The 26,551-nt window shown below is 33.4% G+C and overlaps 10 protein-coding genes across 19 annotated transcripts; 5 read left to right on the forward strand and 5 right to left on the reverse strand.

Moving 5' to 3' along the window:
* Positions 1-730: 730 nt before the first annotated feature.
* On the forward strand, positions 731-2,716 carry LOC108110796. Its single transcript, XM_041819030.1, is given in 7 exon segments — positions 731-1,214; positions 1,293-1,382; positions 1,384-1,566; positions 1,868-1,922; positions 1,998-2,051; positions 2,196-2,252; positions 2,388-2,716. Coding segments are annotated over 7 exon segments (1,029 nt in total). The 5' UTR covers positions 731-764; the 3' UTR covers positions 2,528-2,716.
* Positions 2,717-2,955: 239 nt separating this feature from the next.
* Positions 2,956-9,242, forward strand: LOC108110793 (lysine-specific demethylase 6A). Of its 5 annotated transcripts, none has more exons than XM_017220015.2 (15): positions 2,956-3,103; positions 3,156-3,502; positions 3,993-4,104; positions 5,387-5,562; positions 5,765-5,893; positions 6,019-6,244; positions 6,308-6,488; positions 6,545-6,805; positions 6,863-6,992; positions 7,058-7,764; positions 7,822-7,961; positions 8,029-8,448; positions 8,522-8,731; positions 8,788-8,914; positions 8,986-9,242. In XM_017220015.2, the coding sequence occupies exons 1-15, from the start codon at positions 3,054-3,056 to the stop codon at positions 9,178-9,180; spliced, it is 3,411 nt and encodes a 1,136-aa protein (XP_017075504.2). In that variant the 5' UTR covers positions 2,956-3,053; the 3' UTR covers positions 9,181-9,242. The 5 variants fall into 5 exon arrangements, with proteins under 5 accessions (XP_017075504.2, XP_017075506.2, XP_017075505.2 ...); XM_017220017.2 differs by having other exon boundaries at positions 7,837-7,961; XM_017220016.2 differs by having other exon boundaries at positions 6,548-6,805.
* Positions 9,243-9,273: 31 nt separating this feature from the next.
* Positions 9,274-10,309, forward strand: LOC108110798 (protein trunk). Its single transcript, XM_017220023.2, has one exon. It carries the CDS (start codon positions 9,623-9,625, stop codon positions 10,307-10,309), a length of 687 nt encoding a protein of 228 aa, XP_017075512.2. The 5' UTR covers positions 9,274-9,622.
* On the reverse strand, positions 10,280-11,901 carry LOC108110794 (acylglycerol kinase, mitochondrial). Its single transcript, XM_017220020.2, has 3 exons — positions 11,593-11,901; positions 11,414-11,534; positions 10,280-11,359 (listed from the first exon to the last, which is right to left on the reverse strand). Exons 1-3 carry the CDS (start codon positions 11,688-11,690, stop codon positions 10,355-10,357), a joined length of 1,224 nt encoding a protein of 407 aa, XP_017075509.2. The 5' UTR covers positions 11,691-11,901; the 3' UTR covers positions 10,280-10,354.
* A 142-nt stretch (positions 11,902-12,043) lies between these two features.
* LOC108110797 (probable transcriptional regulatory protein TTE1135) lies at positions 12,044-13,084 on the reverse strand. The gene is made up of 4 exons (XM_017220022.2): positions 12,645-13,084; positions 12,406-12,580; positions 12,242-12,337; positions 12,044-12,183 (listed from the first exon to the last, which is right to left on the reverse strand). Exons 1-4 carry the CDS (start codon positions 13,076-13,078, stop codon positions 12,079-12,081), a joined length of 810 nt encoding a protein of 269 aa, XP_017075511.2. The 5' UTR covers positions 13,079-13,084; the 3' UTR covers positions 12,044-12,078.
* A 202-nt stretch (positions 13,085-13,286) lies between these two features.
* On the reverse strand, positions 13,287-15,249 carry LOC108110899 (probable trafficking protein particle complex subunit 13 homolog). Its single transcript, XM_017220158.2, is given in 6 exon segments — positions 13,287-13,773; positions 13,838-13,966; positions 14,028-14,340; positions 14,639-14,898; positions 14,900-15,027; positions 15,096-15,249. Coding segments are annotated over 6 exon segments (1,317 nt in total). The 5' UTR covers positions 15,139-15,249; the 3' UTR covers positions 13,287-13,329.
* Positions 15,250-15,370: 121 nt separating this feature from the next.
* LOC108110900 (MOB kinase activator-like 3) lies at positions 15,371-16,588 on the reverse strand. Its single transcript, XM_017220159.2, has 6 exons — positions 16,373-16,588; positions 16,163-16,313; positions 15,972-16,095; positions 15,814-15,917; positions 15,622-15,737; positions 15,371-15,564 (listed from the first exon to the last, which is right to left on the reverse strand). Exons 1-6 carry the CDS (start codon positions 16,412-16,414, stop codon positions 15,439-15,441), a joined length of 663 nt encoding a protein of 220 aa, XP_017075648.1. The 5' UTR covers positions 16,415-16,588; the 3' UTR covers positions 15,371-15,438.
* A 353-nt stretch (positions 16,589-16,941) lies between these two features.
* Positions 16,942-18,253, reverse strand: LOC108110902 (REPTOR-binding partner). Of its 3 annotated transcripts, none has more exons than XM_017220161.2 (4): positions 18,113-18,253; positions 17,691-17,775; positions 17,163-17,284; positions 16,942-17,101 (listed from the first exon to the last, which is right to left on the reverse strand). In XM_017220161.2, exons 1-4 carry the CDS (start codon positions 18,167-18,169, stop codon positions 17,009-17,011), a joined length of 357 nt encoding a protein of 118 aa, XP_017075650.2. In that variant the 5' UTR covers positions 18,170-18,253; the 3' UTR covers positions 16,942-17,008. The 3 variants fall into 3 exon arrangements, with proteins under 3 accessions (XP_017075650.2, XP_017075651.2, XP_017075652.1); XM_017220162.2 differs by having other exon boundaries at positions 16,948-17,101; positions 17,691-17,772; positions 18,113-18,245; XM_017220163.2 differs by having other exon boundaries at positions 16,967-17,101; positions 17,159-17,284; positions 18,113-18,249.
* A 587-nt stretch (positions 18,254-18,840) lies between these two features.
* Positions 18,841-19,924, forward strand: LOC108110901 (RNA-binding protein Rsf1). The gene has a single exon (XM_017220160.2). It carries the CDS (start codon positions 18,972-18,974, stop codon positions 19,560-19,562), a length of 591 nt encoding a protein of 196 aa, XP_017075649.1. The 5' UTR covers positions 18,841-18,971; the 3' UTR covers positions 19,563-19,924.
* Positions 19,925-21,475: 1,551 nt separating this feature from the next.
* LOC108111106 (phosphatidylinositol 3,4,5-trisphosphate 3-phosphatase and dual-specificity protein phosphatase PTEN) lies at positions 21,476-26,205 on the forward strand. Of its 4 annotated transcripts, none has more exons than XR_005993879.1 (12): positions 21,476-22,212; positions 22,764-22,948; positions 23,018-23,190; positions 23,246-23,390; positions 23,475-23,662; positions 23,719-23,826; positions 24,120-24,276; positions 24,340-24,434; positions 24,493-24,708; positions 24,769-25,093; positions 25,338-25,549; positions 26,024-26,205. XR_005993879.1 is itself a non-coding variant. In XM_041819051.1 (12 exons), the coding sequence occupies exons 3-12, from the start codon at positions 22,849-22,851 to the stop codon at positions 26,041-26,043; spliced, it is 1,527 nt and encodes a 508-aa protein (XP_041674985.1). In that variant the 5' UTR covers positions 21,476-21,772; positions 21,927-22,212; positions 22,764-22,848; the 3' UTR covers positions 26,044-26,205. The 4 variants fall into 4 exon arrangements, 3 of the variants coding, with proteins under 3 accessions (XP_041674985.1, XP_041674984.1, XP_017075936.2); XM_041819051.1 differs by lacking the exon at positions 25,338-25,549 and having other exon boundaries at positions 21,476-21,772; positions 21,927-22,212; XM_041819050.1 differs by lacking the exon at positions 25,338-25,549 and having other exon boundaries at positions 21,476-22,216.
* The last annotated feature ends 346 nt before the right edge of the window (positions 26,206-26,551 follow it).

Genomic DNA, 26,551 nt, shown 5'->3' on the forward strand with positions numbered 1-26,551 from the left:
ATCTATAAATTGGGAGCTTAAGGATCCAGCTACATTTGCTTGCAAACAAATCGCAGCCTAAGCAAATAAAAAAGGTGAAAAAGGCATAATTTGATTTGTGAATATTTTTATCAAAACAATGCACGAATTTTCGATTCATTTTTTTCTTACTTCCACTTACTTATTTCATATTTTAATTTTAATTTTTTTTAAGAGTAGAAAAGTGCTTAAAAATAAATTCATTCAAAAAGAATACAATGAAAAGACGCATTCAAAAGCAGACATGTTTTTGACCCACTACCTTTATTACTAAAGTTGTAAGACATTTGGCTACCTATAGTATATTATTTATTAAATTAAAAACTGTTTCACAAACAATGGTTCACCCTAAAAAAATTTTACCTGCTTAGTGAAGAACCCTTTCACATTTTTCATTCATTTTATAAAGCAGTACAAACAGCAGTAAAACAGTAACAACGTGTTAAATAAGCTGTTGAAATTTGGCAGTCTCCGTGCAATTTATTATTAAGCTGTGAGTAATGTCTATGGTCCTTTTAAGTTTCAATTTATTTAAATAAAGGTGTTATCGCTCACACCTGTTTATGCTATATTAGTAATAGCCAACATAAAACTTAAGAATTTGGTGTTTACTGTACTTGTATAAATTATACAAAAAGATAAGATAAAATCTCTCTACTGTGCATCTGGGGTTACTTACTATCTTAAACTTGTAAGGGAGCCGTGAAGACAGTCAAGGTTCTGCCGTCCACCTATCGAAAAAAATTATGATTCCGGTAGCTCTGATAATTTTTTGTTTAATCCCGGTCGTTCAAAATGAATACTTTCGTCCTACTTACCAAGTACTTTTACGCAAAAGGAATAATTTTGGAGCTTTAGTTGATGGCCACTGCTACGGAAATATTCTACAAAGTCGTCTGGTTTTAACAGCGGCATCGTGTTTATTTACTACTAATAAAACCTCAAATGGAAGAAAATATTTAAAATCTGATGAATTAGCTGTGTCCTTTCAGGGCGAGGATTTGAATGAGTTCATATACTTTGTTAGTGGCATTGACATTTATCCTGAATTTGCTGCCTTGACTTTTGCTAATGATATTGCTATCCTAAGTCTAAGCGCTCAATTTCCCCTTTCGGAGCGAAACGATATTCAGTGGATTTCATTAGCTGACTATGATATAAAGGATTTACCATTAGAGGATGGCAAGGAAACTTACGTAAATATTACTTAAACTATTTTTTGAAACGAAATAAGTTTTGCTATATCCGACACCTTATTAAATTAAATCCCACAGGTATGGAAAAATTCAAATGGACTAAGTCCGTATCCTGGCTATGGTGTTGTTCATGAAAGTAATTTAGTTGGAATTGCTTCCTTTGGGATTTCCATCAAAAAATAAACGCGAATCTAATCTTGAATCTCGGAGTCTAAACAAAATTACGCAATTAAACCTATACTTAAGTTGGATATATGAAATTTTACAGAATGCAGAGATAGCGGACATGCAAAATAATAACTACAGCGTGTCACTACCTTATCATCAAAGAAAAAGTGCAGAAATAGGTAATGTAAATAACTAGTATTTGTTATTGTCAAAATAGTTTATCATACGCGGATTGCGAAAACAAATACGTTCTTCTGTGTTTTTCCAAAGAAAGATTAACTGCACTTTGATAAGAATATTTTTTTATTAATCTCAAAAGATCCACATTTATCAGGAAATTTGGAGTCTGAAATCTCTTAAATAGTTCATAAAATTAATGTTTGTAATTTTTTATGAAATTTAATTATAAACACTTTATATAAACACTAACAAAATTTTCGATTTAATTGTTAATGATAACTATATTTATTTAAAATTTTTTTCAGTTAATGAATTTTTTTGAACCTGATGCAGTGTATTTTCCAGACCCAGAAAACTCCAGTAAGGCCAATATAATGTTTTATGATTTTAATATTGAAATATCGTAAACAACATTTTTATTATGTTTACTTTCAGATAAAGATTACATTGATACTGAGGTTGAAGATTTGACGAATGTGGCAAATACCTGTAAGATTCATCTTTATTTAGCCCAAATATCTCTGTATACATATATAATTATACCTTTCAAACTTAACTCGGAAACAAATTAATGATCTGATTATCTGATTAATGATTATGTATGCAATACGTAAAAAATTGTCTTTCTTATAGATGCTGAAAATGTTGAAACTGATGCTGTACAAGATTTTACTAAGGCAACGGACATATGTAAGTTATATTAAATAGTTTTAGTATTACACTTTATTTTTTAAAATATTATTAATATAAATATAGTTCTCAAAAAATTATTTTGTAAAAAATAAAATCTTTTTCTTGTTGTATTAATTTTTTATTTTCTTGCAGCAAAAAAAAATATCGAAAGTGAGACAGGATTTTTAACGAACGAAGCCAACATGCTTAATACCAATTTAACTTTTTCGTGGATATTAATATTACATTTAATATATGTTAAATATCGAATGCTCAGCTTTTTATTTTCATGAAAGCATTTTGATTTAATTCGGTCATTTTGTTTTTGTTGAACTTATTGGTTTTTATGGAAATTTTAGTTAATCTGCCCAAAAAATAAACGTATTGTCGAACATATATATTTTATATACTATTTGTAACATTTTATTTTGTTTGTAATTAAATATATCGATAACCGAACTACCGAACGGCCCTACCCAAAACGATGTAAAGAAATTTTTCATTAGATGTGTATTTTATTTATTCTATTTTATTTGTAACTATTATTGCAATATTAGGACGGGTTCAGAATATGATGTTGGCTATTTGCTTTTGCGCTGCACTCAGTTTGAGCTCTTCAAATTCTTTTAAAAACGCTGTGTGGGAACCATATTAAAGTGCACGTGTCACGCGACAAATTTGCAATACTCCTCATCTCTAAGCATTTTTTTATTGTTGTACCATCACTAAAAAAGGAACATAAATAAAGTAAAAAAGGTATTAAAAACTACGCTTTATTATTGTCCACACTTCTGAAGAGTGGAAAAAGTTGGCTTAAAAATGGGACAAATTTCTTTTGAAGACGATTGCGTAGTCCGTGAGTTGGATAGGTAAGTGTGCTGTTGGCCAGGTGGGTCATGTCTAATACTATTTACATTTTAGTCGATACTATGGCTTTCTTGACTTGTCGAATTCTAAAAATGCAGAAGTACGGAATTTAGTTCAACAGACTGTTACGAACCTGCAAAACTACATTGCAAATGGCCAAATTCATGAGTCCAAGAACCTCAATGATAACAAAAATGCCATACAAAAGTACGATACTTTAAATTCAGCAGGTGAACATATGGACAACTCAGTGTCCCAAAATAATGAAGACACCAAACCTCTCGATAAAGAAGTAAACGAAAAGACTTCTATTTGTGATGAAAAACCACAAGATGAACAGTACGTTAACGCACTGTGTAAGCTTGGTCACCTGCATCTTCTTCTTGGCGAGTACTCGGAAGGTAAATAAGCATTAAGATGCATTTGCTTAGGTGTAACCTGTAGATTCAGATTCTTTGACGTTAAAAAATATCCGGCGTATATGAATTTGAATTATATGTTTTCAAGAGTTGTTCCTAAATTTGGCGTTGTGTGTTAGCGTACAGAAATAATGTAGGTATAGGAATTTAGTATTTGAATCTATATGATGTTAGCGTCCGATTTTGGATATAAAAGCTTATTTAATAAAGAAGCTATTATTATAGTTTCAGCATTACAGCTAGCAATGTAAGAACAAATGCATTTTTTTAATTCTAAACAAAATTAATGTTTACAAATTAAAATATAAAAGCACTGTATGTGGGATATGTGTATAGAATTGAAAACGCTTAGGTATATAAACTTTTAACGCTCAGGTTTAGAAACTTTGTTTTTCAATTAATTTTATACTTAGTGACTAATGAAATCTTTTCCAATATATTTTCTAATATTTTACATTAATTTGCCTTTTAGCTCTATCTGCTTACCAAAAATATATGCGATTCCGGGAGAATAATTACTGGACAAACCATGCATTTATTTACGGAATAGGCGTTGCTTATTTTAAGCTTCGCTGCTTTAAATGGTAAGTCACATGAACTTGACGAATCGGTAATCAGAAAATATTTAAAAAAGAAAAATGTAAATTTAGGAATAAATAGCTATATATTTTTTAATCTAATTAAAATACAGCCTTCTGAAAAGTCCAAGTGAATATAACTGTAATTAGTAGACGAAAGAGTCGAGGGTAATCCAGTCGAAGAGTTTCCAACTATCAATTAAATGGATCGATAACTTCTTATCGATATAAAATTTTCGATGTAATATCGTTCTCATTTCGTCACTTTATCGAGCTTATCACATCTCTATTGTATTGATATTAAATTGTTTACTAAATAAATTCTACATGAAACAACACTGCCACTAATATTAAATATTTATAAACAGTTCACAACGAATAATATTAAGACTGCAAATATTTTCTACATAAAATAAGTGCGATTTCTGGTTAGTCCTTGGTTTGTAATTTGTCTTTTTTATGAATAAGAAATGGATGCTGTACACATTAATAATGAAATACAAAATTATAACTATACAAAATGGTGTCTCTATTAAAAAGTCGAACTTTAAATTTTGAATAATTTTTACCTCGACTATTGGAATCGTTGTTATAAAAATATATAAATTCTCATTACATGTCCATATGTACAATGTGTGTGTGTGTATGTGTATGTATAAAATGCACTGAATTGCCCCCCTTTAAGGTCGTTAAGTGAATTGTGGGGTTAAAATGTGTTCTTTGTTTAAATACAAATATTCTGAATGTTACCGTTTAGGTAGGCATCGTCTGGTGCAAATAATCAATAAAACAAATGAGACTCAGTTCGGTTCGATATATAATATACCAATGAAAATGTCTGTCTCGTTTTTTTAAGTGCATGCAGACATGTCTGCCGACGTCTGCAAAGTTTTATTGTTATTTATAAACAAAACATGCACTTTCTACCCACTTTATGTTCACAATAATCATTCGGAATTGTCTTTATACACTTATCTATAGCATTCTTGTTAAATCAACTATGTTACATGCATTTTTTTTTGTATAAATGTATGTAGATATATGTGCATGTGTGTACGTGACTGCATGCACATCAATATGTATATACTTATGTAAACACCGCTCACTGTAAATAAATGATTACGATTTTTATTTCGGAATTCGAAATACAGTTTAAAATACTTTTAAATTCCGCTTTATAGTGAATTTTGTGGCCAAATAAATCGGCAGAAAATCACCTTTATTTGGTTTTGATTATTTATTTTCAACCCTTATAAACTTTTTTTGAAGTACAAATTATTTTTTTTAGGGCCATCAAATCGTTTCAGGAGCTTTTATACCTGAGTCCCAACTTTACATGTGCAAATGAGGTTCATTTGCGTCTAGGTCTTATGCTAAAACATTGCGGGGAGTTTCATATTGCATTGAAACATTTACAATTAGCGCTGCTTTATACATATCCTTCAACCTTTTCAGAACTTCAGGGTAAGTAAACTGTATGTCTTTAGTAAAAACTAACCAAATATTTTGTTTTATATGTACTTCGTTTTCTTCGAATGAAACCTCACATTAACCGGCTCAAAATTATATTAAAAAAAAAAGACACTAAAAATTATCCGCCCTTTTTAATTTATTAAAATATACTTTTGAAGATCAGGTAATCTATGTATTTCTATTTAATTTGCAGTAAAATTTCAAATCGCGCATTTGTACGAAGTCCAAAACAAGCACAAGGCGGCAAAGGATGGCTACGAATTTCTTCTAAATGAAAAACATATTTCTTTGGAACTAAAAGCAGATGTTTATCGACAATTAGGTGAGCTAAAATGTTTTTATCTATAGATATAAATAAAATATATATATAAATTATCTTAATAAATACATTTTTCATTTATTGATATTTTCTATTCCTAACAACTTGAATAAAACTTTATTTTTTAGGATGGATGTACCATTGCGTAGAATGCCTAGGCGAAAAAAAGGAACGTGAAGCAAACGCACTGAGTTTTCTTCAAAAGTCAATTGAAGCCGACCCAAAGAGTGGACAATCATTATATTTACTAGGAAGATGTTACGCCGGCATTAATAAAGTTCATGATGCTTTCCTAGCATATCGAAACTCGGTGGAAAAAAGTGAGGGAAATGCAGATACGTGGTGTTCGATCGGGTAATATATGATATAAATGTTTAGACTTTTCATTATTCCTGAACTTCACGCATGCGTTTATAGAGTTTTATATCAGCAACAAAATCAACCGACGGATGCACTTCAAGCTTACATATGTGCTGTACAATTGGATAAAGACCATAAAGCCGCGTGGACCAACCTGGGTATACTTTATGAGAGCTGTGGTCAATTACGAGATGCCTATGCTTGCTATTTAAATGCAACCAAACAAATATCATTCCAGGTAAATGTGTATACTCGTAGTCATTGTATATTTTAACATTAACATTTTACTTCTAGAAGTCTTCATTATTTCGAAAAAAACAAGCAATACGCATGAAAAAGGACACAATTGGATTGTCGAAAGGATTGTCGCAAAGAATTACGTTTCTAGAGGGCCAGCTCAGTCAAGCACCATTGCCAAGTATTACATCGAAGCGCCGCCAGCTGTGTTCAATTGAAGAAGCTTGGAACCTGCCAATATCACTAGAAATGAACTCTCGCCAACAACAAACCGCGCAGATGCTACCAAGACAAATAACAAAGCAAAGTCCAATACAGGTTGGTATATAAATATATAATACTTAAATTATGAAAAACATTATATTTCGATTGCAGGGGCCACCACCACCTTATCCACACAGCCAACTCAGCCAAAGTCCCATACCTGCAAAACGTATTAAGGAAGATGGCGCAAGCCAACAAGATTTAACACAAAACAATATTCAGGCTCAACAAAATCTAATAAGTAAGCTAAAAGATAAAATTGATACATTTTATCTGCTTTTATTAATATAACTTTTGAAATTAAAGACATTTCAGAGACCTTAAATCAGCGCAATTTCAACGCCATGCCAGAGAGTAACAAGATTTCGGAACAAAGTGTTGTGGACACTTTCGATGATATCTCGAATGATATTTACAAACAGAATGAGAATATTAAACTTGAACGTTTAAGCCATGATGCCTTGAGTAATAATGAAGACTCGAGACAAAATGAATATATTGGTGATGGCATCGCGGACCTATCGACCACGTTCAAAATACAAATGGACTCAAAACAGTTGATGGCAGCTGTGAAGTTGCTTCCGATCGATGATCCTCCAGTGCACTGTACTATTTTGCAAGTGAACGCGCCCCCGCCATCTCCGCCCGATTGCCCACCGCAGAAACTCACGAGGGATCAACTCCTGCCTCCCACTCCCTCAGTTCATTTAGAAAATAAGAAGAACGCATTCAGTCCCCAGTTGCAGGAGTTTTGTCTCAAGCATCCAATCGCTGTCGTCCGCGGCCTGGCAGGGGCTCTGAAGTTAGATCTCGGTCTCTTTTCGACCAAAACATTGGTGGAAGCCAATCCAGATCATAGTGTTGAGGTCCGAACACAAGTTCATCAGTCTCCCGATGAAAATTGGGACACTTCACAGGGCAAGCGAGTTTGGGCCTGCATTTCTCACCGGTCTCACACAACAATAGCCAAATATGCTCAATATCAAGCATCCAGTTTTCAAGACAGCCTCAAGGTAATGTTCGTTGCTTATTAACTAATGAACATGATTACAGTTTACTTTATTGTGTAGCTTATTTTACCGCAGGATGAAAGCGATAAAGGATTCCCAGGCTCACAAGCAATGTCGGACTCTGATTCCAAGGACTCAGTATCCAATTCAAATATTGTTTTAAAGCGTAAAAAACACAAAATAAACAGCAAAATGTTAAGGTATTGGAAATTCAAACTCTACAATGTGTGTATAACGAACTTATGAATGAATTCATCGACTTTGTAGATTCGGAACCAACGTTGACCTCTCCGATGAGAAGAAATGGAAACCACAATTAACGGAGCTACAAAAACTGCCAGCGTTTGCGCGAGTAATTTCTGCTGCCAATATGCTTTCCCACGTTGGACATGTAATTTTAGGCATGAATACTGTGCAACTATATATGAAAGTACCCGGAAGTAGGACACCTGGGCACCAGGAAAACAACAACTTCTGCTCAATTAATATCAATATCGGTCCAGGGGACTGTGAATGGTTTGCCGTACCAGATGCCTACTGGGGCGGAGTTCACAACTTGTGCGAAAAGAACAACATCAGCTATTTACATGGTTCTTGGTGGCCAGTCTTGGAAGATTTATACAAGGAAAATATTCCAGTATATAGGTTTATACAAAAACCGGGAGATTTGGTTTGGGTGAATGCTGGGTAAGCAAAGTTATATATCTTCCGTTTCTCCCATTCCTCTAATTCATGTCTTCTTTATTTCTTAATAAATTAGATGCGTACATTGGGTTCAGTCTGTAGGATGGTGCAATAATATTGCGTGGAACGTTGGACCATTAACAGCCCGCCAGTATTCCCTTGCCATCGAGCGCTATGAATGGAATAAAGTGCAAGCATTTAAAAGCATTGTTCCGATGGTTCATTTAAGCTGGAACCTGGCGAGGAATATTAAAGTGTCCGACAGCAAACTTTTCGAGCTGATAAAGTGAGTAACATACTTTAAAATAATAAATTCTTTTATGTTATGTTTCCCATTTTAAGAATGTGTTTGTTGCAAACGCTGAAAAATGTGTTGCACATACAAGAGTATGTTAAATCGAAAGGCGTGGAAATTCGTTTCAATGGACGAGGGAAGAACGAGGCATCACATTATTGCGGACAATGCGAGGTATGTAGAGTTGTAGTGCTTGAAATTCAGTGGTAACTTATTTACGATGAACTCTTAATACTTATTTGCAGGTTGAAGTATTTAATGTATTGTTTATTAAAGAGCAAGAGAAACGACATGTTGTTCACTGCCTATCGTGTGCCCTAAAACTGTCTCCGTCGCTCCAGGGTATTGTTTGCCTCGAGGAGTATCGCCTGTCTGAGCTGCAGCGCGTGTACGATTCTTTCACTCTACACCGAACCCAAGGACTAGCATACACTCAGTAGTTGTAAAACAAGAAATCATTTTTAGATAAAAAAGATTTAATATATGTATATTTTACAACATACGTACATCTTACTCTCTATTGTTTTTTTTATAAAACATAACGGATAATTCATAGAGGTGGGGTTTTTCGGATAAATCCATTAGTGCTGTTAACAGATATAGCCAAAATAGCCAGACCAATTTATTGAAAATTATCTGTAGACTTTGTAAAATTTTACTGCTAGATTTTTTGAAATACAAATATTTAATTAGTTCGACTAATGTCCAAAGATATGATTCTAGTTAAATATATTATTTTGTTTATATTTTCTTGTAAGAGATTTAAATAATTGCAATGACGGTTTGAGTAACGATTACCATGCTGCAATCAGTTCGATAAATCAGTATCACCCTTAGCGTATCCCTGTTATTACCAAGTTTTTGCAAATACCGTTTCTAAATATGATATTACAAAAGGAACTAAATTGGCTGGCCATTTTAATCACTTTGTTTGCAGTCTTTGCATCGGCTCAAGAAGATGCTGATTATTGTGCAGAGCTTTCAACGCAGTCCTTGGCAAAAATTCTGGGACAGGCATTTAATCCTCGGTACATGAGTATCGATCCACCAGGTGAGCCCGAGGAGAAGAGCTACCAGTTAGGATACAAGCGATCGTCGTACGAATTGCCTTTCTATGCTGATAGTGGTGCGGTTTCAGTTAGCCACTTTCCCGCATGGGAGACTAACCACTTCGCGTTGGTGGAAAAGAAGGAGTCTTCGAGGAGCAAAAGTCTACGAACAAGAAGGGCGTTCATGGATCGAGTTGCACATCCGCGAATCGATGGCTTCAAACAGCGACCATGGGAATGCTCTTCTAAGATCAACTGGATCGATTTAGGCTTAAATTACTTTCCACGCTATATCCGTTCCATCGAGTGTATTGCCAGAAAATGTTGGTATGATCACTTTAATTGCAAGCCAAAATCTTTTACAATAAAAGTTCTACGCCGTAAAACTGGCTCATGCATTCGAATAAACGATAAATTGATTTTGATCACGGCAGAGAAATTTGAGAATGATTACACGCAGCTCTGGATTTGGGAAGAAATAGCAGTTAACTTTTGCTGTGAATGTGTTATGCTATACTAGAAGCGCCATTTAATCAAGATTTAATTAATATACACATTTAAAATTTTAACAAAAAACTTTAATAGCATTGGGAACAACAGATACCTTAATGGGTCTTGCATCGTACTCCTCGCCGTCGATAGAGTAAAACTTCTCGGCCAATTCGCCAACCGGATGCAGTTGAATGGTTCGACTCTTAACGACCAAGGTTGGTAAAATGTTGCTGCAGGTTACTTGAGGAATTTGCTTGATGAAATCCCATCCCGGCTGCAATGAACTTATGAATTGGCTTTCCAGTTCCGCAAAGTTATCCCTGTTTTGCACACAATTAATATTAATTTGACTGGCCTCTACGCTTCCCTCGAACTTGTTACTGCAATTTTCGTTCTTAACGAGTGCTCTCTTTGGTTCGCCAGTGTTCCTTTGGTACTTCAGGAGGTTCCTTGTAAAGAGACCAGAGGGTACAACGGATTCCTGCCGCTGAACAGAAGCACAATCAATGCACCCTGGGCATGGTGGTGTATATATATATTCGGTTTTTAAACTCCAGTTATCAGCAAATGCTTTGGATGCTGCAGACGCATAGTGACGCAAAGGCCCAAAGTACCAATACTTGTCCTTTGCCACATTTATGTCCTCTAAAAGACCCCAGGAAAGACCATTTAGGCCAAATATGGGCTTTAATTGACTGTTGGTTCCGTCGTCTTCGTTAATAACATCGAAGCGGATCACGCTTTGATATTGGCTTTCATTCTTCAGCATAGGTTCCAACGCTTTGCAGAGGCTCTTAACATAAGCCACGTCCTTGACTCCAAAGATGTTGATGCGTTTGGATGCGGATTGAACCGAACGTCCCAGTGGGAGGATGGTAATCGGGCAGAGGTTGCCACGCCTACGCATTAGGCCAGTCACAACCTCCGAAGAGGTTCCGTCGCCACCAGCAACTACAATCGCGTCAGGTAGCGCAGACAACTCTTCCACGTATGTCTTTGCATGTCCAATATGATTCGTTCGAAGAATCTCTATAGAATACCCAGCCAAATGCAAAACCGGCTCACAATAGTTCTTAAACTGCAAAACTAAGGCTGAGTTAAGATCTTGGTCACCTGTGTGCCATCTACTTACAAATTTCTCAGATTTCTTTTTATTGGCCACTGGATTCATAACCACAAGTACTTTCTTCGGTCGGTCTGATACCCAATTTGACTGAATGCTCGAAGCAAACTCTCGCATATATTGTTCAATCCTGGAAAAAAAAATAGTAGAATACGTTGTCTAATTTTTAATGTTTTTTGAATGTATACTCAATATGCGTTTTCAGCGATTGCAGTGCATAGACAGATACTGCCGCACCGAATGTGCATTTTTTCCAATTATTTTGAATAACTCTTAAATAATTCATTTTTCCTATTAAGTTTTTTTGACCAACGATTTTGATTCCACATGTATTAGTGGCGCATAAAACAGCTGAAGTTTAGTTCGTTAAGGGTATCTCACTAATTTTACATAATATATAAAATAACAGAAGACGATTGTGGTGCAATAGGAACATTGAATGTGAAACACGTGGCTACATGTTAACGTACGTGACGTATCGTTGTAAACATTTTACTAAAAAATACATTTTAAATTATTTATCATATACAATGATATTTAGTAGATTTCAAGGCACGAAATACTTGTAAGGTACTTTTTCAAGAGTTTTGACTAAAATGTGATTAAAATTAAGAAGTAATTGATATTTAATTATTAATATTTCCTTTCAATCTGTTTTATTTCAAAAATTGTACTTATTCAACATTGTCGTAGATATCCTCTAAACCTGGTATGGTTCTCAGTTTTTCAATGAACACGTCATAAGCCTTTTGGTCTTCTGGGGATAATTTCACAACATTCTAAAAGCATAATAATTTATACTCGAATTTCGAACCATTAAATTAAATAAGTCCATACCATCGGAGAGAATATGTGTTCGCTATTTTCAATAGAGTACCCAGATTTTTCCAAATTTCTACTTAAAGTAGTTAAAACAACAGGATTGCACAGGAACTGCAAAAAAAATGTAAACTAAAATATTATACGACACAGAAATATAAAAAAAAAAAAAAAATACATACATTAACAGAGCCTTTGCCATTATCAACTATTTCGATCTCTTCGGCACCAAATTCTATCGCATCATTAGTGGCCTTATCTTCCAAATTAGGTCCGTCAAGGAGCTTTGATGTATCATATTTAGTTTCTATCAAGCCAAAATCCTCAAAAAGATTCCCGACATCCATGAATTCGCCTCTAGAAGATTTATAATTACTTCATTTAAAAATAATTTAATTTTATTTCTTTTTTAACAAATTACCCGGCTTTCTTTATCATTGGAGTCGCATCCATTTTAACTCCAGAAAAATTGTCTGTGTAAAAAATGCATATCATGTATACGATTCTTTTATACCTGATGTCCAAACGGTACTTTTTAAGTTGAATTTTACTTGATTTAAATTTGTTTAAAGTGTTTTGTATTGTGCCGCTGGGCATGTTTTGCTTCAAGGCCCTTTCAATTTCGGTCCGCAGAAGGGAATTTATGGCCGGATCCGCAGAGTTTCCCTCCTGTATGGCCATACGGATTTGTCTCGAAATCTTTGAAAATAGTGCAGCTCGTGCGCCGTCTTTTAGGGCCTTAGTATGCTTGATATTGGCCCACTTCGAATGGCCCGCCATTTTTCGAATTGGCTGATTGCCTTGAAAAACACATTTTCTAAGATGAGGAGAAAAACTACACACATTTCGTAACATTGTTGTGATCTAAACAGCCAACTAGTGTGACCGGATTACAATTTAAAAAAAAGCCGGGCTATCAGTAACATGTTGTTCTAAATTTTCAGTAAATAACTGAAACTTAGCTTTACAGGATTATTGTATGCATTTAATATCTAATGTTAAAAAAGTAAAATAAAACATATATATAAATAATATATAATATAATAAATATATATATAAAACATATTTTTTTAATATTTTATTTGAACATTTATTAACAGATAATTCTATACAACCTGCAATTGAACTTGCTTTTGATTTAAACAGTTTGCAGCACTTTCATAACGAATTAACTTATTTTGGTGAGTTGTGGGATCGTTATTGTAGTCCGAACTTATTACAAATACATCGACAACATTTTCTATATTAAATTGTTCATTTTGGAGTGTGTTGGTCAATATCAATGGTGATATTTTAACGAGGCCTAATTTAGATGGACAAACGGACAAAGGAAACTCTGCAGCCTCCCCACTTTGCAGCAGACCCAGCATAAAATCGGCACAACCAGTATATTGACTATCTGCAGAAAACTTGGAAACCAGGCGAACATTCAATTTCATAGTTTGCTCAGATGTATTCGTCACACGGCAGTTGAACGTGAATATTGTTCCGATTTTAATTGTATTCTTCGCATCCAGTATTTCCAAACGGAGGGTTTTACACTCAAATGGCTTAAAATTAAAAAGTTACAATTAAAAGTTGACCAAAATGTATTTTAAGTTTTTAAATACTCACCAGCCGTTGTAATTGACTGGTTTGCAGCCTGCCCTTTTCGCCCAGATTAGACCGCCACACGATATCCAGCTTTCCCACATTATTGAATTGCCGCAGAGTGTTTATGTCCTTAGCTATATCACCCTTGGGCTGCTCATAGTACATAGATAATTAATGGAATGAATTTGGAATTTAAAAATCGTAAGCTTACTTTAATGCAGTAAAGAAACTGGCAACTGTTATTAGGTTGCAACATGTTCTTGACAGTAAAAACAGATTCGCCATTTGGAAGTGTATTCAATGGAGTTACGGAGTAATCTTCCGAACCATCCAATTCGACTTTTTCTAGGCAGAATGGGCTGGTGGTCACGTTTTGTATTTGGGCCTCCAAGTATATTTCGTCGATTTCTGCATTGTAGAACTTGGTTTTTACATCAAGGGGTTTAAGAACTTGAAACTTGAAAAACTTTCTCAAGGACTGCGCATAGCCCGCTGGAGTTGAGTAATTCACTTCACAGACGAGACTGCAAATAATGGAGATAATATTAGACTTGGACTTTTAGTATAGTTGTATACCATAAAATAACAGAATTCTAAGATTAATGTATAGATGGATTTGCTTATTTAAATCTTAAATTTACTTATAAGAAATAACTCACATTGAGAAAGAATTAATAAAAAGAAAAGACACATGACTTTCTTATTTTTTTGGCAAGTACACATGTTTTTGTTAAATGACTTTTTACAATTCTTAGATGTTTTAATGTCAGTAGTTTTTGATCACTTTTTACTTATTCGTGCTGGGCTGTAATAGCAACTTACATATGAGTTCCGATTTCCTTAACCTCATATCGTATAACATCGTCAATAGTTCCACCGGGCGCTAATACCACCGGTGATTTGACGTTCTCGTGCATCGACAAATTAATTCGGCTCGTGTTTGACTGCAAGTCAGCCTTAACAGTCACACATTCCACAGGATTGGCGGTGGTGTTGTGGACACAGATGTAGCTGGCGAATGTTTCACCTAAATAAATGCTCCCAAAAGATTGAGGCAGCAACAGAACTTGTCCGGCCGCTAAGGGTTTCCGCACAGGCTCCCAATATACCGTCGCTTTCCTGAGAATTGTTAAATTTTTGAACCAAATCCGATGGCTCGCAGGTTACTACAGGTCCAAGTCCGACTAAAGTGGGCCGCATCAAACGCATTACTTTACATTGAAAACAAAACAGGAACCTTGTTAATCGAAATTTTTGAATATATAAATACGCATTCTACCTTTTAGTGCCACCAAATGAGCATCTGGATCAACCACCTCCATTATGGACAATACTTTAAATCGGATTAATTTTAATCAAATAATCTGCACAAAATACACTTAGTGCAAAAATTTCTGTTGACATTAGTGCGACCAATTCTATTTAAGTCGAATATACCGATTGTATATAAAAAGAATACAGCTTCTATACCCTCTATGAAATAAACATACACACTTATAAAATGTAATAAATGAAAAGTTAAGTAAAATTATTAATAATCGAGAAAAAAGAAACTAGTCGAAATCTTTTTTATTTTTTAATAAACAAAAAGTATTTACACCACATTCTAGTACGAATTACATTTAATCCTTGTCTTTGCAAATTCTGGAAGTCATTTCATGCAGTGGTTCCAGCTCCTTGGCCGAAATCATGTCGAATTCTTGTACAAAGTAGTAAAAATGTTTGTAACAAGCATTTACGTGAGCCTCCTAAAAAAAATTTAACATTTAACATGGTATATACATATATCACATTGTTATACGCACAGCGCCAATGCTCACTAGACGGTCAAAATGATGAATATAGACGTGAACAAATACACGAAACAGTCGGGTTAAAATTTTACGACTAATAGCTGAAAAATTTTTTGGAAAAGGAACATCTGAAAAAGTGATAAAAAGTAATATTTATTTATATAAATAAAATATTATAAAGTATAAATAAAACTACAGCCTTACCAGTGGACACGGGGAAAACAGATTCGTTGTTGATTTGCGTCTCAATCCAATCCATTAGGTGCTCAATATATTTCTGTGCTGAGAGGGCGGTTGGCTTTTTGTATCTAAAATTATATATATACTTAATTGGGAATGATTTATAAACTTTATTTACTTACAAATCCCCATCTGCCCACAAATACTCATACCGAGATCCACCGGACATAGTTGGACAGGTAGTTTCGTTGCAAAACTCCGAAACGGTACCATAAATAAGATTTATTCGATTGAAAAAGTCCACAACTAGGAAACATAAATATTTAAATTGAATTGTATAGTTATTTATCAATATTATATTAATATATTTTACCATGAACCGCTAGCCAGTCATTCAAATTTTCCCCTTGCGGTAACCGCACAACTTGCCGGAGATTAATCCCGGATTGCAGACTGGCCTGAGCTTGTTTATGTAGAGAATATCTAATTGTTCCTGAGGCAAAGGGTTTCTTAGGCCTAAAAGTCTAAAATTAAGTTTGAAATATATAAATTGGATTAATTTTTTCGATTTGGCCTTTTCTACCTTGCCCTTCTGGAAGAATTCTAAAAATCCATTTAAAGCCATATTATGTTTGAGATTCCAGTACTAGTTTTTATATATTGTCACATATGTATATAAGTGCAACCGATGACACTAGTTCTTATATTGTTGAAGAACTGTTGGCGCCACTTATAAATAATGTTTACATTTGTTCTGTATTTTATTCTATAATTTTTTTAATGACATGGAAGAGATGGGTGTTTTTTGCAGAGCTACGTTATCGAATAGTTCTTTAAATATCGAAACTGAAATAATCGCTTCTTTTACAGCTGTTCCTCTTTACTGTATTCCCTTGAAACAATTTCCATGTGTGGGATCTTGGGAAAACCGATCAGATTTTAAAATAATTTCATTTAAAAATATTATAAATACATTTTTAAATATATACCCAAAATATCTATAAAACTTTACATGGTTTAAAAAGAGGAAAGATGAAAAATATCGAGTGAAGCAATAAGCGCAAGCATACATACAAAACAGTCTTATCGTGTATAACACATAATAATATACAATACAACAATATATAAATAACCATTTATCTTATCAATATAGATAGCAGTTTTTTTTATTATTATTTTTTTATAAAAGTAATTATTTTATGTTCAGAAGTAAAGTAGGTTATTCTTGTTTGAGGAGCCCGATTTCTTGGAGCAACTGGTCATAGTTGATTGTAGTGCTGTTTTCACTTAGTTGTCTATTCCATTGAATTAACTGTAATACAGATAGGAATAAATAAATTGGTTGAACTTAGCTTAATAAATTATATACCGACGCGCTCCAGTTCAGCCCTCAAGGCAACTACAGCCTTCTCCCGATCTGCAACCAGTTCCTCAAGGTACTGATACCGTAGTTTCTTCCGAGCCCGACATTCTCTAGCACTTTGCCTACTGCGTTCTGTAATCGGGAACCACAGGTTCAAGTAAAAATTAATACATTGTTTTACAAGAATACGATGTATACAAAAACTGCTTATTTGATCGGAAGCTGCCTTATTATTTAAGTCTATTATAAAAAGTTTTTCATTTAATTAATAATTATTTAATTTACTTTAAATATGTAAAATTTCATAACCATGAATTTACAAAAAAGATCATTTTTAATGAACTGGATTTTAATAATAATAATTAATAAATCTATTATAAAAAGTTTTTCATTTAATTAATAAATATTTAATTTACTTAAAATATGTAAAATTTCCTAACCATGAATTTACAAAAAAGATCATTTTTAATGAACTGGATTTTAATAATAATAATTATCCACCATACAAACAAATATGCAACTATTTGGTTAGTCTTACCGAGTTTAGCCTTGATGTCCAATTTTTCAGTAGACGTCTTTCTACCTGGTTTTCGACCCCTTTTTCCACATTCTTTCCGAGTCTGCTGGAACACAATGACACTTGATTAGAATACAATTTAAATATGTATATTGTAGAATTACAATATATTTATTTTGAAGTTTTAATTTACAGCTTAGAACACTCTAGGCTAGCAAGTAAATTAATTGTCAATGAAAATATTTCTCTTCAATCTTTAAACATCTGTTTTGAAAGGTAGCGCTCATAGCAGGGAACCATATAAACATAAACATTCATACATACATACATATATTACATTTGCATACATACATAGGTATATGTACATATCAACTGCGCATTTAAGCAAAATAACTACTTTCATTTCCAACACAAGATGAATACAGAAATACAGATATTTTTACCGTTTGTGTTTCCTCTATGATCGACATTTTGTTGCTTTGAACTTCCATTTCAGCCATTCTCAAATATACAAGGTTTACTTCTTTGTTATTATGCGTCCTTTCGTAAATACTCAAGATAACAATAAACAAACTACACAAAAGTACTACGTACCATATATATGTAAAAAGCGAAATATATCTCAATCGGAACAGTAAATATGAAACAATAACGAACTATCGAAATTATATTTGCCATGACGAATAGAATATGAAGTCATATTTTGAACGAATTATTTTTTTGTGTTTGTTTTGTCATAACTTACCTTGCTCTGACCAAGTTGTAACTTATTCACAAGCACTTAAAAATATTATGCATTTTTTTGACTACGTTTCAAATTTTTTTGAAAAAATAATTGAATCTGTTTTAACTTTTATATCGTTTTTAAATAAATTCTCATTGCTTTAAGTTCAGATTATCTGCTTACAACGGTCTTTTTAACTTTTTCAAGGGTGCTAGTTGATATATTTTTTATTGCTTCATATTTTTTAACTAAAAATTCTTTAAGTTAAACAGCTATAGCCGAGGAATTACATTTTTTTACATTGAGAAAGATAATTATTTTCAAAAGTGAAGACATGTAATGGAAAGTTAATTTTCTAAATACTTAGAGTACAATAAGTAAAGACATTTTTTGTTTATTTTCGGTGTTCCAAATAAAAGATCATTTCTAAAAATGAGCATTTTTGCAACTAGTTTAACCACCCTGGTTGAAAACTTGATATAGATACAAACGCTAAATTGTCCGGTGGTGATAACTTATTGATTATTTATTTTTCAAGGCAGGTATCTGAAAGGATATCTCTGTAACAGTAACAATAGATGTCTAGCATGGGTGACCAGCGTGGGACAAGAGTATATGTTGGCAATCTGACTGATAAAGTTAAAAAGGATGATCTGGAGGGGGAGTTCACAAAGTACGGCAAGCTAAATTCAGTTTGGATAGCATTTAACCCTCCAGGCTTTGCATTTGTGGAGTTCGAGCATCGTGATGATGCTGAAAAGGCGTGCGATATACTAAACGGATCCGAATTACTGGGATCCCAGCTGCGTGTGGAGATATCGAAGGGGCGGCCGCGCCAGGGTAGGCGTGGCGGACCGGTGGAAAGGGGCCGGCGCGGAGATTTTGGCCGGCACAGCATTACAAGCAGTAGCAGCGGCGGCGGTGGATTCCGGCAGCGCGGATCCAGTGGATCCTCAAGTCGTCACACGGACAGGGGCTATAGCTCGGGACGATCCGGGGCCAGTAGCTATAATGGAAGAGATGGAGGTGGAAGCGACTTTAACCGCCGTGAAGTTTACGGCGGTGGTCGCGAGAGCAGCCGTTACAGCAGTGGCAGCTATGGTCGCACTGGTGGACAATCAGCTGGACGTTTCAGGTCTCGCTCCCCGGTTGGAAACCATCGATTCTAATGACAACACCACTCATAGAAGCCTATGAGTAATGATTAAAAAATAATAATATAAGTGCGACCCCAAAACTCAGACTCTAAACATTTAAAATCGTAACATTCGATCGTTTTTGATCGGCCAACCAACCTCTACATCAACAAAACTGATAGTCGTCGTCTCTTCATTATTTATTTTACGAATACCCATTTAACATGACAATTGCAAGCACTTAACATTTAAGTTGTAACTTAGAAAACTAGTAAGAACAAGTACGCTAAGACTCGAACTACGTCAAACCAAAATCTAGAAGTACGCAATTTTAATAAAGAAAATGCGGAAAAGTTTCTCGTATATGTACAAGCTTTCGCAAAAATAATTGGTCTGCATATTAAAGAGCCTTAAGTAATCGGAATTGTTTAGGAGTTCACTGTTACAGAATTTCTATAATCAATAATACACCCTTCATAAAGAAGCCGTATAATTACATCCGCTTCTCAAAAACTTTATGGTATATATGTTTATCCAGATGTCCGAAACGAGGATAAACGTGTTTCAGACTTGTTTTTGAATGACCCGTATGTTTTGCATAATTACTTGGATCTTGAAGACTATAAAGGAAATAACCGCCAGGTGCTTGTAGGCAGGTCATCAGTAGTTAAGACGTTTCCCTTAAACATGGTAAGAAAGAATGCATGACAATTACCATCGATATTTCAAATTTTTAATCTAAAAAGAAACTAATTATTTTCAGCTTTGGGCAGTTCTGCTACAAACCGTAAGCCTCAGCGCCTATTTTAAGTAACTGGTTATTTTATATACCGGGCCTTCGGATGCAGCATTTAGGTTTTTTTTAGATAGAATTTCCTTTGAGATCGGATTGAAATTTATTAGAATGCTTTAAGTTCAAAAAATAGCAAAGCAATACTCGTCATAAGGAAATCTCTATTAGTAGTTATCCTAAGGGGTTAGTATACGTTTGGAGCAAGTGACTGCAGCAGATACTTTTTAAACGTATTTTTGACGTATAAGTAAAAAATAAAAATAAATTGGTTGATACGGTAAAAACTTTGTTTTTATTTCTGCATCTTAAAGTCAGTATAATGTTTAGTTAACGCCTCTTAATGTTTAGGTAAAAGGTCAATTAAAAGTATGAGTCCTGGTCCTTTTCGCCATTTGAAGGTCTTTTCTATGGTGATTTGCAAATTTATGAACAACAAATCGACTAAAATATGATGGATTAAGTTTGTTAAAATGACAATTATTGTCATAAACTTTTTCATGAATTACCACGTTTGAGACAGAACTCTACGCATTGTCAATATTGAATGTCAGTGACGCCGATAATAAAAACCACTGCCAGATTGGACGCTATAACTCCGTTTCCATTGTTCCAAAGTCAAAATGTTTAAGGAAGGGACTTACCTTTTTAACTCACCAAGAGATGGCGCCCTTAAAACAAGCTCGGAAACTTTTGAGACACACCTTGTACGTTTTTGCAAACAATCGATTAGTCCAATCAACCTGTTGCATCTATATCGAAATGACAAATTAAAGTATATATTATATAATAACTATTTGATCCAATTTTTTATACTATTTTGTTGTGCCACACAATACCTTGAAGTTATTTTATTATTACAAATTACCATTTCAAATTTTTTTTACTTTTTTTATGATTTTTTCTTGAGGTTTATTTTTTTTGCGAAAAACTTATTTGAGAACAAAATTAGCCTTTATTTTTTAATTTTGATTTGATATAATAAAAACTTGAAAATATTTGTTTAGTAATATATATATAAAAATACAAAAGTATTGAATATTAAAATATTGTTTTTAGTCTATCGATTGAGAATCGATATTTTTTATTTTATTGAAAAGATCCCATGCACGTCGATTGCGCCGCACGATTTTTTTCACATCTTGTAGTGGTATCGCTTACCTTAAACACCCTGTGGATCTCACGCTTGATAAATTAATAATACATTTAATAGAGCATGAGCGCTATTGTTTAAGTTTTACACATAATTTAAAAGATTTATTTGAAAATTCGTGGCTTAAAGTATAACATGTGATAACTTTTTAAGATGCAGTAAAAAGAACCTGTTCGGTTGGATCCCAAATACATTTAGCTTATTGACTTAAACATACCCATATGCACATACATATGTATGTATTAAACAGTAGGCACATACATATATTCGTGTGGTGCTGATAGTGTAAATGTGTAAAATGTCTGTGGAATTGTAAATATGTTTTTGTTTAAACAAATATGTACATAAATGCACAAAAATTGGTGCATATATGTCCACATGCCCATCCAAATCTACATATTTCTGTACATGCATATGTGCTCTAACTACAATACATACCACCATTCGCGAACAGTTTGTCAAAAAAGTGTGTCTACTCTGTGAGATAAAACAAAAACAGTTGCCAAATCAGTCGCTATGTTAAGTAATTCAAAATTACTGTTCAGTGTTTCAAATACGGATTTTGATAGTTCAAAAATCGCCCCTTCATGCAGTGAGCCAATTTAATGGCTCGAGTTCCGTGCGTTGACTTCAATAAGAAAACTTTATTGGCAAGTTGAACGATTCGACAAACAAACTGAATGTAGTATGCCAAGCGGAAAATTGTTAAATAGTTTATCTTTGATAATATGCCGATACATGTAAGTATGTTTCACCTGTGTGCTATAAATGTATTTGTGTGTTTGTGGGTGTGTGTGTGTGTGATTGGCAATTCTAAGGACCTATACCATTACCAAACTTCATCAAAATCCTAAATAAAAAGGGTTAAAGTTAACTATACCTGTACTTTAAAAAAAAAGTATGAAACTACTTTAGTGCGAGGAGTGTGTTGTGTATGTATGCACTTGCCCAATTATGTATCCAAGTAAGGCTTGTGCTTTCTGATTTACAAGTAGGAACATGTCGACTCAAAGATATGATATATGTAAAGATATGCAAGTGATAAACTAATAAGTTGCTTAGCATTGTGAAATATATCTAATTTAAATTGTAATGTATTTCTTATACAATATCAATTAACACTTCAAGGAATACTTACGGATTAACATAATCCTATTAGAAATATTATTGTCACTTACAGAGATTATATACTTAAAGATATTTGGGCTATGAATTATGAATTAGCTTAAGAACCATAATTTCAGTAAAAAAAAATGCCTTACTTACTCGTCTAATTCGTTTCTTCTTTCAGAGCTTAAACATTAAAATGGATTAAAAAAGAAGTCAGCAACTGACTAACCTAATTTAAAAGAGAGAAGTCTTTTAACTTTTAAACTATGGCCAACACCATTTCGTTAATGTCTAACGTGATACGCACTGTAGTGAGCAAAAAACGTATACGATACAAAGAAAAAGGATACAATTTGGATTTAACATGTAAGCTACCTTAATAACTAGCAACAAGAATAAAGTATAATAATTTAAACAATGCTTATTTATTTACAGACATTAATGATAACATAATTGCCATGGGGTTTCCAGCGCCGGCTTTAATAGAGGGCTTGTACAGAAACCGTCTAGAAGATGTCTATAAATTTTTGGAAGAAAATCATGCCCAACATTACAAAGTATATAACCTATGCCCAGAGCGTAAATACGACGTCGGTAAATTTCATGGGGTAATTTATATATATTTTGGTTATTGCAGCATTTAAAAAAATTTATGTTTTACAGAGAGTATCAGTTTTTCCGTTCGAAGACCATAACCCTCCAACGATTGAGTTAATACAACGATTTTGCACGGATGTTGATTTATGGCTTAAGGAACATTCGTCTAATGTCGTAGCCGTACACTGTAAAGCTGGAAAAGGAAGAACCGGTAAGGAAATTGTAGCTATTTGGCTTTTTTATGTTTAAAATTACCAAACTCCGTCTAACATATCCACACTTGTCCATGTTTTAGGTACCATGATTTGTGCATATTTACTGTTTAGTGGATTACAAAAATCCGCCGATGAGGCATTAGCGTGGTATGATGAGAAGCGTACAAAGGACTGTAAAGGTGTGACAATCCCATCTCAGCGTCGATATGTTCAGTATTTTTCCAAACTAGTTTGTTCAAGTGTTCCATATTCGAAAATAAGCCTTAACGTAAGTATTTTAAAGAACCATCTAGTAAAATTGACTTACCTCTCAATGTATCCCAGGTATGTGAAATACGGTTCTCGGAGTCCAGTTTTCTGCAAAATTTGGGCACGGTACAATGTTCAGTATCTGTATTAATCGACTCAGCCACAGAAAATGCTAAGCCAGATGTAAGTCAATTATTTTTAAATTAGTTCGTTATACTTTTTAATTTAATTAATGTCGGTGAAGATTTGTTAAAATGTTTTGGTTTTGCAAACATTATGCTATGGCTGTTTTGAACAAAGAACTAGAACTAGTTTTGAGTATAAATGGATCGGACAAGTATTATCTTATTTTTTCAGATTTATTGTTGTTTCTTTTGCTCATATTATTTCTTAATAATATTTTTATAAATTTTAAGTTCCATCTAAAAAGGAAAACTTTTTTTATAGACTGATATTATGTATTCTTTTTTATTCAGATACTGAAAACCTGGACAATTGATTTTCAAAAATCACTTGTTTTGTCCAGTGAACCATTTTTACCAGTTTCCGGTGATGTAAAATTTGAACTTAAATTTGCAGAGAAAGTAGTATGCCATTTCTGGCTAAATACATTTTTTGTGCGAAACTATTCGAGTAAGTACAACTATTAATTTTGCAACCTATGAAAGTATTTAATATGCCTTTTTGTTTGATTAGCTTGTGAGTCCAATGGAGCAGTTAACAGATATATACACACTTTAAATCAATCAGAAATCGATGATGTACATAAAGACAAAGACAAGGATTTCAAGGTACACGGGATAGATATAATTTTTTAACTTAATAAAAAACATTTTGTTTGTGTTTTAGATTTCAATTATATTTGAAGCAGAAAATTTTAGCAATGATGTTCGAGCCGAACCTCCTGAAAAAGAGAAAAATGACAACGTTTTGAATTTTGAAAGATCAGAACATGACAGTTTATCTTCAAACTGCTTTCTTGAAAAAGAAGTTTTACCTGCGATCAACAAAGATAATACAGCGAAAAGTCAAACAATAGAACCGTTGGATCATAAGGATATAGTTGTAAGTGAACACACGTTTTGCGCAGAAAATATGCTTAATCTATAAATCTAATATTCGTAGACTAAAAATCAATACGACACATCAACCAATTCAAAAAATACTTCGACTGCGTCTAAACGCAAGCAGCCTAATAGCAAACCTCTTTTATCAAGCTTGAATGATTCCACAAAAGGGGAAATAAAAAAAAATCATATATTTAATCAACCGTCCATTGAGAAAAATGATTTAATCAAATGGCAGAATAGTGAAGTTCATATCACCTCTGACACTCGAAGTATAAATGAAAATAAGAACATCAATTACAATACATCCTACATCACATGTAAACAATCCTCTCCAAAATTCAACTGTGGTACCGAAGAAGGCGAGGAAGATTGGGAATCCGGTGAGTTTTCTGAATACTATACTCTCAGAGACCAGATCTCACTAATATCTATCTGTTTTTTTAATAAAATAATATCGAAAGATCGATCCTATTACATTTTTTAATACAATTTTGTGTCTTTTAATTTAATTTTTTGACCATTAACGGTTTTTTAAATTAATAGCATTCAAGTTACCATTTCTTAGAGAGATAGCCTTTTTACCATGTGTCGTCCAAACATTTATATCCTTATTGATTTCGCCAGAATAATCACCCGAGACGATTTAAAAGACTTCTGGCTGAACGATCTCTTATTTTTGATGTATAAAACGAAGCCACCAGAACTGGATTTATATGTCCCCAAGACTTTTACGAGTATACTAGCAGACAGGCTTACAATGATCCACTTCTTTTATTGGGGGAACGGATCGATTACAGCTGGGCTCTGCACATCTGTTTAGAATTTAATGTACATAGGTGAGTGGGAGCCCATGGCTGCGGCTCGAATGGTGAACTAACCGGGCAAACCCTTTATCAGTATCCGCATCAATTTTCATTAAACATCTTTCATCTCTTCATAAATATTTATTCGCCTCCGAATATTAGAAGTGCATCCCTCATTTAATTAAATAAATAATTAATTAATTAAATTAGAATCAAGATATAAAGTTATCCAATTATTTACGAACTTCTATATATTTTCAATATTTATGTTAGAAAATAATCGAATTAAATCCGGCAAAATTAATGAATGTCGTTTCATTTTCATCGACAGTCAATGGCTTACAAAGTAATCTTCTAACTTTAAAATTGCTAAACAATAAACCATATATACAAACTTTTTCGATATTTATCATTGTTGTGAAATATTAACTACAATAAATGAATAATACATAAATAATTTTAAGGCTCAACTTAATTAATATGAACAAGTTTTTTTTTTAATTTCAGGTGAATCAACATACCTGTAATCAATGCTTATTACGGACTTATAATTCTTGGTGATTTAGCAAAGTAATTAAAATTGCTAAGTAATTGGCTAATCTATTCGAATTTGTAAATATACTGTATGATATTTATTTAAGTAGTTTTAACAATTATTTTAAATAAACTCATGTACATTTTGTATTGTAGATTTCATTCGAACTTTGGGATTTTGTGTGATTTTTCTTGATATTGCGAAGGTTCCTATATTTTTTTTTTTGGGAAATTAATCGTCAAAAACCACTTGAATAACTTCTGTAAATTATACATCATATGATCTTTTAAAGTGTTTCTCAGCGAACAGAAATTCGATTCAAGTTATTAATATTTAAGAATTATATGCTTTGTAGAAATTCCGTATTGATTAAGATTTGCTAGTCGAAAACAGACAACTAAATCTTAGTACGATCACACTTCGCCGCAGACGATAAATACAATTTTTATATCTGTTTACCTAGACAGGGCCAAAAGAAAATAATTAATAAGAATCCCAAA

The sequence above is a fragment of the Drosophila eugracilis genome, unplaced genomic scaffold (genome assembly GCF_018153835.1).
Source record: "Drosophila eugracilis isolate 14026-0451.02 unplaced genomic scaffold, ASM1815383v1 contig_445, whole genome shotgun sequence".
In the NCBI taxonomy this organism is placed as follows: domain Eukaryota; kingdom Metazoa; phylum Arthropoda; class Insecta; order Diptera; family Drosophilidae; genus Drosophila; species Drosophila eugracilis.

Bases quoted from the DNA above. Each gene is read 5' to 3' on its own strand.
- LOC108110793 (XM_017220015.2), top strand. From the start codon at position 3,054: ATGGGACAAATTTCTTTTGAAGACGATTGCGTAGTCCGTGAGTTGGAT. The intron at 6,245-6,307 runs GTAATATATGAT...ATGCGTTTATAG, and splicing joins GATACGTGGTGTTCGATCGG to AGTTTTATATCAGCAACAAA. The intron at 8,732-8,787 runs GTGAGTAACATA...TCCCATTTTAAG, and splicing joins AAACTTTTCGAGCTGATAAA to AATGTGTTTGTTGCAAACGC.
- LOC108110798 (XM_017220023.2), top strand. From the start codon at position 9,623: ATGATATTACAAAAGGAACTAAATTGGCTGGCCATTTTAATCACTTTG.
- LOC108110794 (XM_017220020.2), bottom strand. From the start codon at position 11,690: ATGAATTATTTAAGAGTTATTCAAAATAATTGGAAAAAATGCACATTC. The intron at 11,535-11,592 runs GTATACATTCAA...TTTTTTTTCCAG, and splicing joins TCGCTGAAAACGCATATTGA to GATTGAACAATATATGCGAG. The intron at 11,360-11,413 runs GTAAGTAGATGG...TTAGTTTTGCAG, and splicing joins AAAAGAAATCTGAGAAATTT to TTTAAGAACTATTGTGAGCC.
- LOC108110797 (XM_017220022.2), bottom strand. From the start codon at position 13,078: ATGTTACGAAATGTGTGTAGTTTTTCTCCTCATCTTAGAAAATGTGTT. The intron at 12,338-12,405 runs GTATGTATTTTT...TTTTTTTTGCAG, and splicing joins ATGGCAAAGGCTCTGTTAAT to TTCCTGTGCAATCCTGTTGT. The intron at 12,184-12,241 runs GTATGGACTTAT...TTATGCTTTTAG, and splicing joins AACACATATTCTCTCCGATG to AATGTTGTGAAATTATCCCC.
- LOC108110900 (XM_017220159.2), bottom strand. From the start codon at position 16,414: ATGGCTTTAAATGGATTTTTAGAATTCTTCCAGAAGGGCAAG. The intron at 16,314-16,372 runs GTAGAAAAGGCC...ACTTAATTTTAG, and splicing joins AATTCTTCCAGAAGGGCAAG to ACTTTTAGGCCTAAGAAACC. The intron at 15,565-15,621 runs GTGCGTATAACA...AATTTTTTTTAG, and splicing joins GTCTAGTGAGCATTGGCGCT to GAGGCTCACGTAAATGCTTG.
- LOC108110902 (XM_017220161.2), bottom strand. From the start codon at position 18,169: ATGGCTGAAATGGAAGTTCAAAGCAACAAAATGTCGATCATAGAGGAA. The intron at 17,776-18,112 runs GTAAAAATATCT...ATTGTGTTCCAG, and splicing joins TCATAGAGGAAACACAAACG to CAGACTCGGAAAGAATGTGG. The intron at 17,285-17,690 runs GTAAGACTAACC...TCCCGATTACAG, and splicing joins GGACATCAAGGCTAAACTCG to AACGCAGTAGGCAAAGTGCT.
- LOC108110901 (XM_017220160.2), top strand. From the start codon at position 18,972: ATGTCTAGCATGGGTGACCAGCGTGGGACAAGAGTATATGTTGGCAAT.
- LOC108111106 (XM_041819050.1), top strand. From the start codon at position 22,849: ATGGCCAACACCATTTCGTTAATGTCTAACGTGATACGCACTGTAGTG. The intron at 24,709-24,768 runs GTAAGTGAACAC...TAATATTCGTAG, and splicing joins TGGATCATAAGGATATAGTT to ACTAAAAATCAATACGACAC. The intron at 25,094-26,023 runs GTGAGTTTTCTG...TTTTAATTTCAG, and splicing joins CGAGGAAGATTGGGAATCCG to GTGAATCAACATACCTGTAA.